Genomic DNA, 17821 nt, shown 5'->3' with positions numbered 1-17821 from the left:
CTTCTATGCTAGCATCCTGATTTCTTTTTGTGCGCTGAGACTGTTTGCTTTTATTTTTCGGATTTTTTGTTATTGGTCTACTAATCGTTTTGCATTACTGGTCGTGAGAAATATCATATTGCTTTTGTTGCTGTAGAATTCATTTCTTTAGTTACTTATGCTCTTTGAAGACATTATCTGTTCTAGTTGTTGTAAACTTTAGCTTTTTTAAGACTACATGACATTTAGTCATTAAGTAAACGGGTATTACCATGTTGACTTAGTGCAAAAACACCATCACTCATCTAGATGACGAAAGTTTCTACACATCTCACATCTCACACATTCTAGATGGAAAAAAAAAGACTCTATTGCAGTCATTACATTCGTTACAAACACACTTTTTGTTGCAAGAAAGAGTTTTTATTTTTGTTTTTGTGCATGCAGGATACAACACCCCACCGCCCAAGCAAAAGGACTACTACCCGGAGACGGAGACAGCAAGAACAATTTACTTGTGCATGGAAGAGGCACGGCGCTTGCGCAGGTCGGCCTTCTGGGCCTTGGACTCGGCAACGCGCTTGGCCAGAAGCTGGGCGTACTCGTTGGCCTCGTCCTTGACCTTCTCGGACTGGCGGCGCTTGAGAGCCATGCGGTGGCGCTTGTGCTGCAGGCGCTGGGGGGTGACCAGGCGCTGGATCTTGGGGGCCTTGGTGTAGGGCTTCTTGCCCTCACCCTTGGGGGTGACCTCACGGCGAATGACGTACTTGCGGACCTGTATTTGTGAAGTTCATTAGTATACAGCGGAAGACATAGGAGAAGTATCTGTTGGTTAGCGACTGGTAACAACATTCACAGTATGCCAATTACCGCTGGCCAGATTCCCCTGCCTGCCTTTGTAGTAAAGACAGGTTGGAACCGGCAGGGTCGGTGCAATCCTTGCTTTCTTCACAATGTGACTGCAATGTCAAACGACTTGCTGCTGTGCTCTTGCTTCCGAGATGCACGATGGGAGCACTTTGTAGCTATTGGCTAGAATGTGTTTCCACACACTACCGAAAGAGAACCTTGAGGCACTTGACAGCCTGCCACGGGAAACAAAGACAGCATCATGACACCTCAAATGGTTTTCTCCAGGACAGCAGTTGATAACAGCAAAAGACGTGGAGGAAAAGGAATATAGCAACCGACCACGGCCAGTCCACCTTTACTCACTCGCCCATGTGTTATATAGCACATGAGCAAGATGAGACAAGGTAGGGATCTGAGCCAACGATCTTCTCACACTCTACCCAGGTTGCAAGAAATCCTCCTGTGCAAGCCTGGGCAGGCGATGACGAGAGAAAAGGCATACATGAATGCTACTACAAGTCACTAGGACTAGAGGAGCAACACGTACATCGTCATCCTTGGAGAGGCTGAAGAAGCGGCGGATCTTGCTGGCACGCTTGGGGCCCAGGCGCTTGGGGTGGACAACGTCGGTCAGGCCAGGAATCTCCTGCTCGCCCTGCTTGACGATGGACAGAGCCATGACAGACAGGTCGTTACCGACAATGCAACCACGGACGGACTTGCGCTTGCGCTCACCGGTACGGCGGGGGCGGTAGCACGAGTGGCCGTCAGCGAGCAGAAGGCGGACACGGTTGGGTCTCATGACACCCTGCTTCATGGGGAAACCCTGCTTGTCGTTACCACCGGTGATGCGGACAATGTAGCCCTTGAACTCGGGGCCAAGAGAGTCGGCAGGGATCTCAGCGCCCATCTATTGTCGATGTGTTAGCATTATGGGTCGTTTTTCGGCGTCTAAGTCGATTTCGCGAGTAGATCGGGTTTTCGAGTTCCTCGGTTCGTTGGGGGTGGGCGGTTGTCACGTACGCGCTTCTCGATGAAGGGAGCGATCTTCAGCTCATCATCGATCTCGATGAGCTTCTGGGAGCCGTTGGCAGGGTAGGAGATGTTCAGCTACAGATGGGCGTGTTAGTGGTGGAAATCTTCATGGCACGCCAGTCGAGAGTTCAATTTGCATTTGCTCAAAATGCAACTGAATGAATCTTTTTGCGTCGATTGTTCAAAACACGGGCTCTCATACCTTCATCTTGGCGGTTTCTGAATGTACAGCTTATCGTTGTAAATCTGAAAAAGACAAATGAAAATTGTGGCCCAACAAATTTGACAATATTCTCGACAAGCTTGAGTAAACCCACACAAATTTGCTGGCTCCCGTAGTGTGACCCACTAGGGCTGGCTTTTTGGGCCAATAAAAGTGCTGAACAGCATATTTTCAGTGGGTCTGGGTTGTGTGAGCGATAAGATTAGTGGCGCTTATCTGATATGTGGCGTCTGGCTTTTGAATGTGGCGCATCTTGAGTGGCTCCCTGTACAACACCAGAGTTGTCCATAACGCGGTTGAATGTTCAACGACAAGCCATGATACAAATGGAAGTCAACCATCACCTTTTCTGATCCTTCCACATTTTCCGGAACCACAATTCGTTTCCAATGACCACACAATCTATCAAAATATATCCCCCGGACAAGAACCGGTCGAGTACGCGCAACCCTCTCCCGACAACCATACAAACACCCTCTGGGCTAGCTATCATCGAGCTGCAAGGAACAATTGCACACACAGACGAGCTAGCGGTTAAGTTGGAGGATGACCAAGACGCTATCCACTTTCTTGATATTGGGCGCATAGTGTTTCCCAACTACAACCCAGACTTTCAAGAAGAGGGAAGCACTGCCTGGATGAACAAGGTCTTCATGTTTGTTGGGGCCCATCAGCGATTGGCAGGAGAAGTAAAGAAACTACCGCAGCCTGTTGCCATTGTGAAGAAGAGACAGGCTGAAAATGACGCTTCGCAAGCTGAAGACATATTAGATGTTGTCGAGGTTGTGAAGTATAAAATCGTATTTCCGCATCGCCCAGAGCCTGTCACCCAAACCACCTGAGAAACTTCATGTTATGGGTACATGATTTAAATAGCAATGATCGAGACGCGGCGTTAGACTAAACTTGACACGAGCTTCATTATCTTGGACTTTCAATTAACGGTATCATGAACTACAGTTAAACAAAATAAACTCTATTTTTAGATTCCGTCCATGTATCTTCTATTTCGCTAACGTTGTGGGTTTTGCGCGGGCTAGACCATCGCGCGCGTAGAAGTTCATGGGATACGGTCCCAAGCCCCAGTCTTCCAACTCGCCCAGAGCAATCAAAGCTTCATGTGGGGACAATAGAGGTCTAGGGAACGCATAGCCCCAGTCAATACTGAGTCGTGGGCACGCCACCTGGACCCAGCACTCAACGTCCTTCATCATGGCGAGCTTTCCGGGGAAGATCTCGCTTAGAAGGAGATGAACAAATGGAATCCCACGCTCGGTGAGACACTTCTCGATTTTTGCCATAGTGTGAGGGTTGCCTTGGCGTCCCAGTGAACCCAAGATGAGACCCCATTTGCGGGCAGTCTTGGCTTCCTTGATGGCAGCCCGTCTCAGGCCTTGCATCTCGGTGTGCTCATACTCTTCGCGCGTCAGTTTACGCGAGTATGGGTCGTAGCGATAGGCGGGTATGGTGGGATTGTGAATCATCATGCTCTCCAGGTGGAAGCGGCCATCGCCCAAGTAGAGAATCATGTCGACATTTTCCTCCTGCTTCATGTGCGGCGAAGTGCAACCCAGGATCTCGCCCTTGCTGAGAGGGGCAATCTGTGGAACAACAACGTTGAATCCCTCCTTCTCCAAAGATGCGCGCACTCCGTGGATCGTAGCATTAAACTGGATGGTTCCAACTAGGGCAATCGTCTTACCTGACGCAAAGTTGCGCTTGAGGCTCTCAACAAAATGCGATGTGTCAATCGTGATGTCGACAAACACATACAACGTCTTGATTTTGGTGACATCCACTGGCACCAAGCAACTGTGCGCATAGTGTACCAGCAAGTCGCAGCCGAGCGCCCGTGCCGTATAGTCATCGATACAGCATGCGCCATACGTCACATCGCCCATAATCAGTGTCTCAATCCCCGGGCAGAATTCGGTCAAGATATCGGATATAGTTGTGGCGAAGAGGAGTAGGCCTTCGGGCATCTGAAGGGCGACCTTTTTGGCGTTCAACGTATGGATGCGATGTACTGTCTTGTGAATCTCAAAGCTGTAGTTTGAGGGGAGCAGCGCAATAGCCTTGTTAAGGGCTTTGTTTTCCAAAATTTCGGGCGGCACTTGGTTAAGCAGCCGGGGTGGTCTGCGAGCCTTGGCGGCTGCATGAGGAAAGCCAGGCAGCGTTAGCAAAGAGGGAAGAGTATATTTTTCAATCTAGGTAGTGAGGAAAATCTCGATAACTTGCCTCCAATCTCTGTGGATGTCGATACGGCGCTATTTGCCTTTGCCTCGGTAGCTGCTCGCCGTCCAACAAATCTTTTTTTCGGCTGCTTGACGGTGATTTCAGTTTCCGCTGCAGGTGTGGTGCCGGCGGCCTCCTGAGCGAGGCTGAGGGCCTCAATATCGGCCGCAATTCCAATGTCGGTTTCTGCGCGATCAGCTTCCATGTTTTCCTTCAGAGATCCAGTGTCCTTGTCTATGACGTTTTTCTATTTCGATGTTTTTGTGCTTGTGACAATGGGTTTTTTGCCTGGCAATAAAAGTTGGGTGGATAAGTGGGGCAGTTGTAAGAACCAACGCCCCGCGATGACCTCATTGCGCTGGAGAACAGAGAAAGATAGAAATTAGTATGTGCTGAAATCTGTGTGTGTAAGGATGTTCCTGAAGGGTTGGTATATATTGCAGAGTAGTGACGGTGGTTTTAAACAGATTTTCTTTTTTTGACAATATATGCTTGTGTCTGCAATGGTAAGACAATCTTGATGTTGAACTCAAGTCATGTGTTGTGCCAACAGCAGGGTTGTCTAGGGTCTACTAAGTTGGAGAAAGTATTATTTACAGGGGTTTTGCATGTAGCGGGATCAGATGTTTCTCCACAAAAGTTCTAACGTCATGATCACTTTTGGAGTTCATGGAATCTGGGGAAATCAACATGCCACCATTTGCAATTCAGCATTAGCTTTGCTTATTTACATACCTGACCAGATTGATTCCCGAAGAGACACTAGAATAAGAGACCTTGACGCACTATGAGACTATCACCGCTACCGAAACTGCTGAAAATCCCCGTTGCACGCGCGCCATTGTTTTACCGTCGATCGTTCGCTACAGCTTCTCCTGCACCGAACAGCTCGGACCGAAACGTGAAGATCATCGAAGTTGGACCCCGAGATGGCTTGCAGAACGAGAAGCAGATTATACCGCTGGAGACCAAGCTAGACCTGCTGCGGCGATTGGGAGAGGCTGGTCTCTCAACGATAGAAGCCGGGTCGTTTGTTTCACCGAAATGGGTGCCCCAGGCATGTACATGTACACAGGAGGACGATTAGACAAGAATATCTAGCTAATTACTGCAGTAGATGACAGACTCAAACAATGTGCTGGAGGGCATCTTGCACGGCAAGGTGACGAGCCCGAATCCCGTGTGCTACTCGTTCCTTGTTCCCAACATGCGCGGGATGCAGGATATGGGTGATATTCTGAGCCAGAACAAGGAGAGATTTTGCACACAACTTGAGCCTTCGCAAAACACGGCCACACCCGAGATTGAAATTGCGATTTTTGCAGCCGCCAGCGAAGCGTTTTCACAGAAAAACCTCAACATGGACATTGCTACGTCCCTGGCCACATTTAGCAACGTCATTGCCGAAGCCAAGGGCATGGGCCTGCGCGTGCGGGCGTACATCTCGGTGGTCCTGGGCTGCCCGTTTGTCGGCTACGATGTCAAGCCTGTAGCCGTGGCAGAGATTGCACGCGACCTGCTGGAAATGGGAGCAGACGAGATTTCGCTGGGCGACACGACGGGAATGGGGACGGCGCCCCGGACGCGCGAGCTGCTCAAGGCAATGACGGCGGCAGGCATTCGCAACGAGGACGTGGCGATGCACTTTCACGATACACGCGGCCAGGCCTTGGTCAACACGGCGATTGCGCTGGAGCACGGCATCCGCAAGTTTGACTCGAGCGTTGGCGGCCTGGGCGGGTGCCCGTATAGCCCTGGGGCAACGGGTAATGTGGCTACGGAGAACATGGTGTACTTCCTGGACAGTGTGGGGCTGGAAACGGGGGTGGACTTGGAAGCGATGGCTGAAATCGGAGCTTGGATCACGGGCAAGCTGGGCAAGGCTAATGAGAGCACGGTGGGCAAGGCTGTGTTGGGCGAGCGGAGACGACGCGCAGAGGGCGCAGTGAGGGAATAGTAGGGCGAGAGAAGACGCGAGATGAGGCTTTAGCGAGGCTTTCATATAGCCTGAATATCTGGAATTTTTGTTTCTACTGCGCAGCTTTGGCGCCGGGCGACGGACGGGGGTCAATCGGGGCCGGGAAGCATCACGTGATCCTTTTCGGACTGCCCGTTTGGGTGACGGCACATGGATGCGCCATAAACGGCGGCAGCGATAGACAGTGAGTGGCAGGGCAGCAGGCAGATCAGAGGCTTGTGGGCAGAGCAGAGAGCACAACATAATAGAGAAGCATAACCAGTACACAGCACGAATAGTACAACACGGATAGCACACAGCACACAGCACGGATAACAGAGGAAACGAGCAGAGGATGGCATAGCCAGCACCACTAAAGCGGGTCTCCACTGGCCTAGCGGCTCATGGCTGTCTGGCTGCATGTACCTGTACATAAAAATAGCCTCCAGCTCTGCCGTGCTTGTTGTACCAGGACTTGCACCTGCCCTCCAGAGCTCCAGCCTTTTAGTGGGCCTACATCCCTGCCTTCTCGGTCTGCGGCTGTGAGGCTCGCCATCGTCTTGGCCTCTTTTGGCCTCTTTTGGTGTGCATCGAACTCTCAGCAAAAGCTCTCTCGTCTTTTGACTTCTTGAGCCTCGCCGTCTTGTTCTGTGGTCTTGTGTTTATTGCCGCCCACATTCTCGCCGTTCTAACCCGCAGGTCAACTCTGTCCGTCCGGCTTTTTTGACGATTCCCCTCTGCACGCTGACTGCGTTCATCTTTATCTGTCTCTCTCATTAATTGCTCACTGCCGCCCGCCATGGATCCCAGAGTGCCTTCATACTCGGTCAAGCCCAGAATCACCTACAACACGGTTGGTGGTGTCAACGGTCCTCTGGTCATTCTCGAAAACGTACGCAACACCTGCCGCCGGTCCGCTGTCGGCTGGCTGGTGCCCCTCGGCCCCGGGCCCTGGCCGCCTTCTTGCCCGGCCTGTCTCACCACCATGCTGCCACTGAGCTAACAAATCCACGCGCAGGTCAAATTCCCGCGTTACAATGAAATTGTCCAGCTGACTCTGCCTGATGGCACCGAGCGCACTGGTCAGGTCCTGGAAGCGAGAGGTACGTGTTGCTGCTGGCTGCTGGCTGCTGGAGACCCCAGAGCCGGTCCTGAAGCCGTCGCTGGCTGAGACAGATGCGCCTAGCTCGGCCGCAATCGCCAGGGACTGAGAAAAACATAGAGAGAGCTGTGGCTGACAACCATCGTCGTCGTTTTAACAGGTGACCGCGCTGTTGTTCAGGTATGTACTCCGACTTTTTGCCTGGCAATGTTTCGACAACCCCCCGAACACTACGCGAGCCCTCACCGACGAATCAAAAGCCAATTGGAGCAGCTACTCAGAGGCTTGATCTCACCTCGAATCGCCTGCTGCCACACGAACCTTTTGCCCGGGCTCCAACCTGTCGCAGAACGGATGGATGCTGACTGATATACATAGGTGTTTGAAGGTACATCTGGAATCGATGTCAAAAAGGTTCGTCTTCTACTGCTCTTCCTATTCCCCGACATGTAAGTCAAGGCAACTAACGCTAACAATGCTTATAGACCAAAGTCCGCTTCACTGGCGACAGCTTGAAGCTCGGTGTCTCAGAGGACATGCTGGGCCGTATCTTCGACGGCTCGGGTCGTGCCATCGACAAGGGCCCCAAGGTTCTCGCCGAGGAATACCTCGACATTAACGGTTCACCCATTAACCCCTACTCGAGAGTAAGGAGACACCCATCGCACCTCCAACATCATTGACACATATTTCCCAGCGCTCACTTGCGCTTGGGCGAGCCAGTACTTCATGACTAACACCTTCCCTCCCCACCGATAGGAATATCCCGAGGAAATGATCTCCACTGGTATTTCTGCCATTGACACCATGAACTCGATTGCCCGTGGCCAGAAGATTCCCATTTTCTCGGCCTCTGGTCTGCCCCACAACGAAATCGCCGCTCAGATCTGCCGTCAAGCCGGCCTGGTGCAGCAGAAGGGTGTCACCAACAAGGGCGTTCACGATGGCCACGAGGAAAACTTCAGCATTGTGTTTGGTGCCATGGGTGTCAACTTGGAAACTGCGCGCTTCTTCACTCGCGATTTCGAGGAGAACGGCTCGCTGGAGCGTGTGACGCTGTTCCTCAACTTGGCTAATGACCCTACGTAAGTGCAGGGAGATGAAAGAGGGAGAATAGGAAAAGGACCACCAGATATCGTCGTGACACACTCGCTAACCTTGGAACCGTCTTCAACAGCATCGAGCGTATCATTACTCCCCGTCTTGCCCTGACCACCGCCGAATACTACGCCTACCAGCTCGAGAAGCACGTTCTGGTTATCCTCACTGACTTGTCAGCCTACTGTGATGCCCTAAGAGAAGTCTCGGCCGCCCGTGAAGAGGTTCCCGGTCGTCGTGGTTACCCTGGTTACATGTACACGGATCTGTCAACCATCTACGAACGTGCTGGCCGTGTGGCTGGCCGTAACGGTTCCATCACCCAGGTGCCCATCTTGACCATGCCCAACGACGATATCACCCACCCCATTCCCGATCTGACGGGCTACATTACCGAGGGCCAGATCTTTGTCGACCGAAGTTTGTACAACCGTGGTATCTACCCTCCGATCAACGTGCTGCCGTCGCTGTCGCGTCTGATGAAGTCTGCCATTGGTGAGGGCATGACGCGCAAGGACCACGGTGATGTGTCCAACCAGCTGTACGCCAAGTACGCCATTGGTCGTGACGCAGCTGCCATGAAGGCTGTCGTCGGTGAGGAGGCGCTGTCGGCCGAGGACAAGCTGTCGCTCGAGTTTCTGGAAAAGTTTGAGCGCCAGTTCATCAGCCAGGGCGCGTACGAGTCGCGCACCATCTACGAGTCGTTGGATCTGGCGTGGAGCCTGCTGCGCGTCTTCCCCAAGGAGCTGCTGAACCGTATTCCCGCCAAGGTGCTCAACGAGTACTACCAGCGCGCGTCCAAGGAGGCTAAGGCTAAGGCCAAGGCAAAGCAGGCCGCGCAAGAGGAGGAGCCGCTGATTGATGCTTGAGCTCTCGTCAAGGACACAACGGCATAGATTAGCCGTGAGTCTGGCACTCTGTCTCGTACCCTTGCACTAGTATCTCTTTGGGTTTAAACTTTCCACGCTGCCCTTTTCGTACTGTTTACTCTGAATTATGCGAGTATGTCCTGATTTCTGCCTGCTTTTTTTCACTTTTTTTGACCTAGCTGTAGAAGAGAAACCATTATATTCACTACATCAATACCTTCAAAATTGGCCTGGTGGTATGGTGTGTCTGTGTCCTGTGACCAGTTTTCAAAGAAGATAAGAAAATAGAGTAACTATTAATACTACGGACAAATGAAAGAGTAAAGATGATAGATGGGAAAAAAGGACCATCATCACACCACTAGAACAAAGACCGACCGCTTTGGGACTGACGCCTTTTTGTTGTTAGTTTTTGTTTTCTTTTTTTTTTTGCCGCTCGGCACGCATGTAATCGCCCGTCTTTGTCATGCTACGCAGCGAGAGAAACTCCACGGAATGATGTGTCTCGGTTCCCTCTTGAAGTTTGTTTCTGTGCTGTCGAGGGCGACGCATGGCTGGAGATCTTTTTTTTCTCCTCTAACCAAGACTTGCATTATATGAATCATACGATACCCAGAGAAAGCAGGAGATAGGAGCAAAAAAAAAGAAAGATAGCAAAAAAGAACTCCTATCATGAGCCGTGCCTTGTGGCAGCGCTACAGAGCGTTCCGGCCGCCGGCTGCGCTTGCGGTCTTCGGCTCCAGAGTGGCTGAGGGTACCTACGGGCCCCGGGGCTCTGCGGCTCCGACATCGCGGGCCTACGGCTATTTGCACGAAATGCTGCTGCAGCATCCAATGGAGGAGGAGACTCTGCCGCTGAACAAAGACGAGCGGTTTTACCCAGTGAACATCGGCCAGGTCCTTGTCGACAGATACGAGGTGGTCGGTAAGCTGGGCTACGGCGCGCATTCAACCAGCTGGCTGTGCCGTGACCATCAGTGAGTCGCAGTCCCGCTCTTGAGCACGTGAGCGTTGTTAATTCGGGCGTGGATGAGTGTCTGTCTGACGAATTATTACCGCTGGCTTGCTCAGCTCCCGCAGCTTCAGAACCGTAAAGGTCTCCACCTCTCTGAATCGCCAACCACAGGCATCGGCCTGCCAGGAGGGCGCCGTCTACGACCACATAGCCTCCGCCGCCGCCCGATCCACGCACCCGGGCCGCCACTTGATCCGCACGCTGCACGACGCCTTTAGCCTGTCTAGCCCCGGCGGCGAGCACCGCGCGCTGGTCTTCAGCCCGATGTACGCGACCATGCAGGAGCGGGCGCGCCAGTACCCGCATGGCACGCTTCCGCTGCCAGAAGCAAAGCGCCTGGTGCGTAAGCTGTTGCTAGCGCTAGCTTTTTTGCATGACGAGGCGGGCGTCGTCCATGGTGATCTGAAGACGGACAATCTGATGCTGACTATCGAAGACGGCGGTATGCTAAGCGACTATGTGCGTCAGGAGATGGCGAGCCCGAGCCCGCGTCGTATCGGGCCAGATGGGAGCCCAGTGTATCGGAGCAGAGCCTTCAGGCCACCCAAGACAGGGATGAGTAGCGGCACGCCGGTGCTCTGCGACTTTGGCGATGCGCGGATTGGTCTTTTACAGCAACCGTGCCGCCATGCACAGCCTGTGGTCTATCGGGCGCCAGAGGTGCTCTTTGAAATGGCGTGGGGGGCAGGGGCAGACATGTGGAATGTGGGCGGACTGGTGAGTTGTAGTGCTTTCGAGTCTGCTGCTGCGACTGGAATCGCTAACTGTTAGTATTTCTCTGTGGTCCAAGGTCTGGGAACTTATCCAGGGCGAGCGGCTATTTCGAGACGTAGTGGATATCAGCGGTGGGGGCCACAACGCCTTTCGCCATGCTGCGCGGATGGTGGCTTTGCTCGGGACGTCTCCAACTTCGTTCCTGGAACGGAGTTTGTTAACGGCACAGTGTTTTGATACTGACGGTGAGCCACTCGATCAAAAGTCTAAGCGATGTGGAAGAGAAAGAAGTCCAAGAAGGGGCCAAGAAAGGAAAAGAATGTGAAAGCAAAATGAAAAGGAAAGGGACAGAGAAGGAGAAACAAAGGACAAAGAGAAAAAAAGACGATAGACGGATAGCCCCAAACCCCACTACTAACAATACTTCCACCACAGGCTCATGGATTGCTCAGAATGAAGCTGAGATCCCACCCGTGACTTTGCAAACCCTCGAATGCCGCTATGGTGTCGCGTCAACTGAACGCCACGAGTTTCTCGACTTTATCCAGGCCATGCTGCAATGGCTCCCCGAGAGCCGCCACACTGCCAAAGAGATGCTGCGCCATCCGTGGCTTTCGGCCATTCATTAAATCAAACCTGAAAGTCGATAGTCTTGCAACATAACCGACTTGCAGGAGATGGTGACGAGCCGCCCTATGCAGCTCCTCCACGACGACGACCCCGTCCCCTGCCACCACGGCTTCCCCGCCCGCCGCGGGCTTTGCCTCCACGGGATGTAGTTGCCGGCTTCGACGGGACAGAATCCATGTCAACCACCGTGGGTATAACCTCAACAGGAGAGTTAGACGCTCGAGCCAGATCACGCTCTGGTTCTGGCTGCTTCTGCTCTTCCTTCTCAGGAATTGCATCGAGTCGCGCACGCTTCGCCTGGCTGCTAGATTCACCCTCTGCACCAGCACGTCGCTTGCGCGATGTCGTAGTGCCACTGGGCTTTTTGGTTGTCCGCGTCGATGGTTGCTTGGCCTTCTTTTCCTTTTTCTCCTTCTCCGTCTTCTTCTTTGGCTGTGCCTTTGGCTTCTGCTTTTTCTGCTCCTTCTCTGCTTCCCTCAGCTGGGTAGTCAATCTCGGCTTCCGGGGCGGTTTAACAACAGTAGTCTGAGGAAACATGATGTCCTCCCATTCCTGCCACTCCACAGCGTAGTTGCGCACTGGCTGGCCCTCCCGAAGCTCTGCAACAAACTGTGTCATCCAGTCATCGTCTTCTGACTCGATGAACTTGAGTAGGGCTAGAGAGACATCCTTTGCGCGAGGATTCGCAGTGGAAGAAGAAGCGGTGGTAGCTGTTGCTACAGCTTGAAAGGGAGCCTTTGGCACTGCCGTTTCAGACATGGATGTCGATAACGAGAGAATCTGTGGACTCTGTGCATGGAAAGGCAGAATCGGCGTAATAGGTCCCGAGGATGCCGGCGTCAGCCAAGCATCATTACCACGGCTAGCGCCGCGGGCCCAGTATCTTTGTCCCAGAGCACGCTGTTCGCGACGGCACTCGACAACATCCTGTTGGGCCTCACGGTGCAGAGCATCACCATTATCTTCCTCGAGCTTGGCAAATGACGAGGGTGTGCCCAGGCGCGGGAAGCCTTGAATCTGGTCCAGCCGGAGCCCATGTTCCTCGAATGACGACTGCATAGCGCGTTCCGTGTTGATCTCCAGTTTTGTTCGGCGAGGATCGGGTTTCGGTTGGTTAGCGGCATAGGCCACGGGCCCCTCACAGGAAGAGAGACCAGGCACGATTTGAGTGGCGCTCCGGATAGCAGCATCGCCCTCAGTCATGACTGCGTAGGGGTTTTCAGGGACATGGAAGCCAACGTCTTCTTCAGTCTGTAGCAATAAAGTGTTAGCAACGACCGGCCATGCTAATCAATAGACTGCCAAATACTTCTCCTTCTTACAACTTACATCTCCTTCAATTTCGTTATTTTGAATGCTCTGAATCGATTGGGTGAGTTCAAGCAAGTCAATTTCATCATCCTGGACGCTGTTGGCGTTGTCGCCCCCATCGAGGGGCACTTCGTCACCCACGACTTTACTTCCTTCGGAGCTTGCAAAGTCAAGAACTTTTACTAAAAAGGTGAAATGTCAGTACTGTATCACTGCAGGTTGCTGCGTGTTTCTTTTTTTGTTGGACTGTTTTTTCGTCATCTGCTTGAAAACTTACCATAGGGTGTGGTATGGACGAATGCCTGAAGTTCCTGGACCTCTGCCTTTTTGAACTCTGCAGTCATGCGCGATATGGTTGCATTCTCTATGGCCTTCTGCGCAAGACTCCACGTCATCTCACGGGTCTTGGTACGCGCTAGCTGATTCATGACCTCTGGTGTCTCCTTTCGTGTTGACGGCGCCACCTGGTCCTTTTTGCTGTTGCCTGTAACAGCATAGAATGCTTGGACCGAGGGATCATTCACCTTGGACCGGCGCGTGATACGACGTACACCAGTTGGTTTACTTGCGGCCGACAGCGAGATGGGAGCAGGAGCGGAACTTGGGGCTGGGTCGGCAGCACGACTCTGAGTCGAAGTTCCCGTACGGCCACGTGGACGTCCACGGCCGCGGGCACGGGCGGGAGGGGTCACAGGACGAAATTGCGGCTCAGATGTCTGCTGTGTGGGGATAGTGGAAGAGACAGTCGGAGACACAGATGCGGGGGCAGACTGAATTGCCTCGGATGACGCAAGAGAGAATGAAGCAGCCGCAAGGTAATCTGGAGCGATGGATCTTGAAGTGCGGCTCGCCTTTTCAAGATCCAAAGACGGATAGATTTCAGCGGCAGATTGTAATTCAGCCCCGTCGGCCTCCGGAATAGGGCGAGGCAAAAGATTGGCAGTGTCTGGGTACACACTTGGGATATCAGGAGTCAAAATCGTGAAATCATTCCAGAAAGTTTCTTCCTGGAACATGGGCTCCATCGGGATTTGTTGGTTCTCCTAAACAGTTCCGTTGTTAGTCAGCGTGTACGGTCGGGATTTACACGGTCATATGAGGAATACTCACTATCTCTATCATCATACCATCAGCTGTCTCCGTGGTGTTCATTCCCAAAGCTAGATCCTGGGCGTTGGCTATAACAGCGTCCATGGGGAAGATAGGGTCGTGATTGACTCCCGGGAACTGTTCATCTATAAAGGCATAATCAACAGAGCCTGTGTTGAAACTCAGCAGATTCTCATCCAAGGCCATTGAATTATCCAGGGTAGGATACCCAGACGGAAAATTCAAGTTAAGGCCCAGATCGTCAGCGCCAACTGGAAAGGTTGGAAGCGAGACATCTGGATTACCGACTGAGAACGTGCCGGCAACTTATCAATCAAGTTAGTACTTTTCCGCCCTTGAAGCCAACACATTCACTTGTACTCACCATTTTCATCATGGGCCTTTGGTAGTTGTAGCAGGATCGGGTCAATCGGACAGTTCCTCGCGTCAGTGGTTTCCAAAGAAACAGGAAGACTTGACTCCTGGCCAAGGAAAGGTACCGTCAAAAATTCATTGTTAAAACCTACGTCATACGCAATTTGTGTCTGACTATTGAAGGTTTCGGTGAAAAGATCCTCGATTTCAGTTGGCGATGAAGCAGAGGACGAAGAAAATGAATCAACGCTTGCAAAGGACATATTTTAATACAGCAGCAAGGGGTGATTTTTTGGTGACACCGACGCAGTGACACAAGAAACGGGATGGATTCGTCAATCAGCCGTGTTTGTGTTTCCAAACCTTGTGTAGACGACATCCATGAACGTCAGCTTGGCAGGCCCGAGAACGAATAAGCAGAAATCAGACTAACCTGGGATACAATGTTGGTGGCAGACAAACAAAGGCAAGCCTCGTTAATGGTGGGCGTGTATTCTTGACTAGACACCGAAGCTTGATTGTTGACGAACAGTATCCGTGTTGATGATTGTGGGGTTGAAAAAGAAAGGAAGTTCATGAAAGTCAAACTCCCCCGAGAGAAACTAAAGACGAGGGTACCACCGCCGTGCCTAACTCCAGGGCATTGCGCCCACAACGTGGTTGTCCCCCATTGTTGACATGCCCGTTTATGCAAATATATTTACAAGCCTTACATTAATTTACGCTGGTTGTGTGTATAAAGCGAGGCTGGGCACACAAGAAAAAAATACAAACTTCAGATGAAAATAGCAAGTGAGGCGGTCGGGGCCAACCAGGAAGACGGGTACGTCTAAAGAAAACAAAGTCATTGCGATACATCGTAGACAAGAAAACACCGATTCAGGTAATGTTCTATGGGGCATTGATTCAGAAAGAGGGCTGTAGTCAAATGTGGAAACCTTTTGTGGGGCTGTAACACATCCGAAAAAAGCGGGACTAGAGATATAACAGTAACAGGTTCGTTGTACAAAAGCACCCAATACACCAGAACCCCTTCGACTCTTGCATTTGCACAGAAATGAACCCGGGGAGCTTACTAACCTTGGAATATCAAAACATGGAAACTTGCGCTGGTTTCTTTTCAATTACAGTGGGCATTGAGTCTCCCCAAGCTTATATTCCTCTCTCGTGAACACCAGTTCAGAGGACAAACGTGACAGCGTGTTAATTGATCTGAGAAAAACTGCCTATCCTGCATAATCATGATCTGCGCTGTTCCAATATGTCCTTTCATAGATAGTATTTAGACTCTTCGATGCTGATTCAGACAGCAAGTTTGATACAAAGTGATTGAACTTTGTGAGACAATTGAAAAATACTCTTTGTCTCTGTCTCATGGCGGTCAATTTGAAGCAGGCATTCTAGCCATTTCTGCCCTGGCCTGCTGTGACATGGTTCATTTCTTGCCTTCTTGCTGAATAGAGAAACTAATTCTTAACTATGCAGATAATGATACTGTGGACACCTGGTTCCCTTGCATATATCAGTTCGTGGCCCAATATCAAGGTCCTTCTGGATTATTCTCCGCCTTTTGTTCGGATTGGCCCACCATCAAAATATCCCTCAAGCTGTTCTCAAACAGTTCGTCAGTATCAACGTTGACCTCAGTTGCGTTTGAAAGAAAGTTCAAAATCTGCATGAGATAATTGATCTTGAGAAGAGCGTAGCTGGGGGCTTGGAACCCACAACGTGCCCTGAGGGTTATGATATCTCCCGACATGATGGGTAAGCCACTGTAAGCATAGCTGAAAGTGTTGCTTTTGACGGCGTAACTATCGGGATTCTCGATTTGACGCACAATATCCTTCGTCCACCAGAACATGACGGTTGTTTCTGACTCAGTCTTGGAAACCGGCTCAAGAACAAATTTGGCCCGACCCCAAAGCGCTTCGAGTGTTGGCGTGAGGCAAAGTAAATTTTTCTCGACCTCAATCCCGCGGTCTGGGAGTGCTTCTCTGAGACCCGGGAGAAAATCAGGCCAATAACGCTCAACGAAGCACTCGAACTCACGAAGGGACCAGCCACTAAGGGGAGGTGAAATAATGTAGCACGCAGACACGAGAGCCACATGTCCAGACAAAACGCACATGTTTTGATCTCGGATGCGGACCTTGAAACATAACAAGTTAGCCCAATATGCCAATAACGAGGTCAAAGGGGGGCTCCTACATTTTGTTCCGTCACTTTGTTTATCATTTCTCTCGGCAAGAACTTAAACACTGAAGCCAAGATCCCGCGGGTTTGTTTCGTAGGTTTGTCAAGCCCTTAACCATGCCATACAGTTCGTTAGTACATTGATGGGCCGTATAGGATAAGGTCCACTTACATAATCTCGACATGCTCTCAGCATGTAGAGTCAGGTTGCCCACTTCTTCAATAGACAGCTTACGCAACACCGACAAGTTAAGAGTCATGGCAAGAGCACAGGCAAAGTGAGGCAAGGTTCCCTTTTGCTGATACTTGCGTCTCAAGTCCTCTCTATCGGGAAGGTTGTCAATGAACTTTGGCAGCTGACACTTGCTTTCCAACTTGACAAGCTGGCCAGTGAGCAAAGCAGTTAGACGGTGGCTTGAAGTACCGCCGTCATCGTCCATTATGAAATCTAATATGGGCTCAATAATGTCGCCAATGAGATGTTGCTGCTGTATGGAGAGATTTTGGAGCAGGCTCACCACTCCTAAAAGTGGTTGCTCATTCTCGCTTGTCATTGTGGAGCAAACTAGCGATGATAGTATGAAGGGATAATTGTGACACGAAGTAAAAAGTTAGAAGAAAAGTGAACGATGGGGAGGACAAGGTAGAAAAAGTCGGAAGTAATGAGACGAGGAGAATGCGGTGATAGGTTTTCTGTGGTTAAATAATGGTTGATAGCCAGACAACCAGACAAGTGCCCCGTCTAGAACCCACGTCCAGCTCCGGAATATCTATCTGTTGGGATGGAAACCAAATATCAATCAACCTTGTCTCTCCCACAGTCTTTGAGTCTTTGACAATATCACGGCACTACTACAACACCGTCACCGCACTGGCAGATGGCCAAACTTCCAGCGGCTTTCCCACTCTAGGAAATCCGCATAAATAGTTATGACATCGGAGAATGCCGGCACACAAGTCTTACTCGATACACTCACCCTATTTCCTAGATTTAGTCTTGGTTCTCCGTAGAAGATTCTTGTCATTTGAATAAAACCCCTTCTTCAACCCTAACCCCTACAGATTTGTAGACATGGCTGATGCCACTGTAGTCGCTTATCAGATCTCAACCAAGCACCAAAAAGCGTCCTTCGACTCAAGTCGG

The 17821-nt window shown here is 51.2% G+C and overlaps 8 protein-coding genes across 8 annotated transcripts; 4 read left to right on the top strand and 4 right to left on the bottom strand.

Moving 5' to 3' along the window:
- Nucleotides 1–490: 490 nt before the first annotated feature.
- On the bottom strand, nt 491–2074 carry BROUX77_007370 (uncharacterized protein; the record flags this gene model as incomplete). Its single annotated transcript, XM_073752458.1, has 4 exons — nt 491–754; nt 1379–1741; nt 1855–1941; nt 2069–2074. The coding sequence occupies 4 exons, from the start codon at nt 2072–2074 to the stop codon at nt 491–493; spliced, it is 720 nt and encodes a 239-aa protein (XP_073601663.1).
- A 404-nt stretch (nt 2075–2478) lies between these two features.
- BROUX77_007369 (uncharacterized protein) lies at nt 2479–2931 on the top strand (the record flags this gene model as incomplete). The annotated part of the gene is made up of 1 exon (XM_073752457.1): nt 2479–2931. The coding sequence occupies one exon, from the start codon at nt 2479–2481 to the stop codon at nt 2929–2931; it is 453 nt and encodes a 150-aa protein (XP_073601662.1).
- Nucleotides 2932–3093: 162 nt separating this feature from the next.
- BROUX77_007368 (uncharacterized protein) lies at nt 3094–4529 on the bottom strand (the record flags this gene model as incomplete). Its single annotated transcript, XM_073752456.1, has 2 exons — nt 3094–4296; nt 4353–4529. The coding sequence occupies 2 exons, from the start codon at nt 4527–4529 to the stop codon at nt 3094–3096; spliced, it is 1380 nt and encodes a 459-aa protein (XP_073601661.1).
- Nucleotides 4530–5111: 582 nt separating this feature from the next.
- On the top strand, nt 5112–6281 carry BROUX77_007367 (uncharacterized protein; the record flags this gene model as incomplete). Its single annotated transcript, XM_073752455.1, has 2 exons — nt 5112–5385; nt 5449–6281. 2 exons carry the CDS (start codon nt 5112–5114, stop codon nt 6279–6281), a joined length of 1107 nt encoding a protein of 368 aa, XP_073601660.1.
- A 799-nt stretch (nt 6282–7080) lies between these two features.
- BROUX77_007366 (uncharacterized protein) lies at nt 7081–9350 on the top strand (the record flags this gene model as incomplete). The annotated part of the gene is made up of 7 exons (XM_073752454.1): nt 7081–7173; nt 7300–7384; nt 7544–7563; nt 7762–7797; nt 7869–8030; nt 8143–8468; nt 8561–9350. The coding sequence occupies 7 exons, from the start codon at nt 7081–7083 to the stop codon at nt 9348–9350; spliced, it is 1512 nt and encodes a 503-aa protein (XP_073601659.1).
- A 672-nt stretch (nt 9351–10022) lies between these two features.
- Nucleotides 10023–11708, top strand: BROUX77_007365 (uncharacterized protein; the record flags this gene model as incomplete). The annotated part of the gene is made up of 4 exons (XM_073752452.1): nt 10023–10327; nt 10422–11082; nt 11156–11324; nt 11515–11708. The coding sequence occupies 4 exons, from the start codon at nt 10023–10025 to the stop codon at nt 11706–11708; spliced, it is 1329 nt and encodes a 442-aa protein (XP_073601658.1).
- A 64-nt stretch (nt 11709–11772) lies between these two features.
- On the bottom strand, nt 11773–14747 carry BROUX77_007364 (uncharacterized protein; the record flags this gene model as incomplete). Its single annotated transcript, XM_073752451.1, has 5 exons — nt 11773–12960; nt 13039–13202; nt 13298–14063; nt 14131–14435; nt 14495–14747. 5 exons carry the CDS (start codon nt 14745–14747, stop codon nt 11773–11775), a joined length of 2676 nt encoding a protein of 891 aa, XP_073601657.1.
- A 1277-nt stretch (nt 14748–16024) lies between these two features.
- Nucleotides 16025–17231, bottom strand: BROUX77_007363 (uncharacterized protein; the record flags this gene model as incomplete). The annotated part of the gene is made up of 2 exons (XM_073752450.1): nt 16025–16410; nt 16850–17231. 2 exons carry the CDS (start codon nt 17229–17231, stop codon nt 16025–16027), a joined length of 768 nt encoding a protein of 255 aa, XP_073601656.1.
- Nucleotides 17232–17821: the final 590 nt, after the last annotated feature.

The sequence above is a fragment of the Berkeleyomyces rouxiae genome (genome assembly GCF_048999995.1).
Source record: "Berkeleyomyces rouxiae strain 22BRR77 chromosome Unknown BrBRR77_ptg000012l, whole genome shotgun sequence".
Lineage (NCBI taxonomy): Eukaryota > Fungi > Ascomycota > Sordariomycetes > Microascales > Ceratocystidaceae > Berkeleyomyces > Berkeleyomyces rouxiae.
This window is presented reverse-complemented; position numbering and strand designations above follow the sequence as displayed.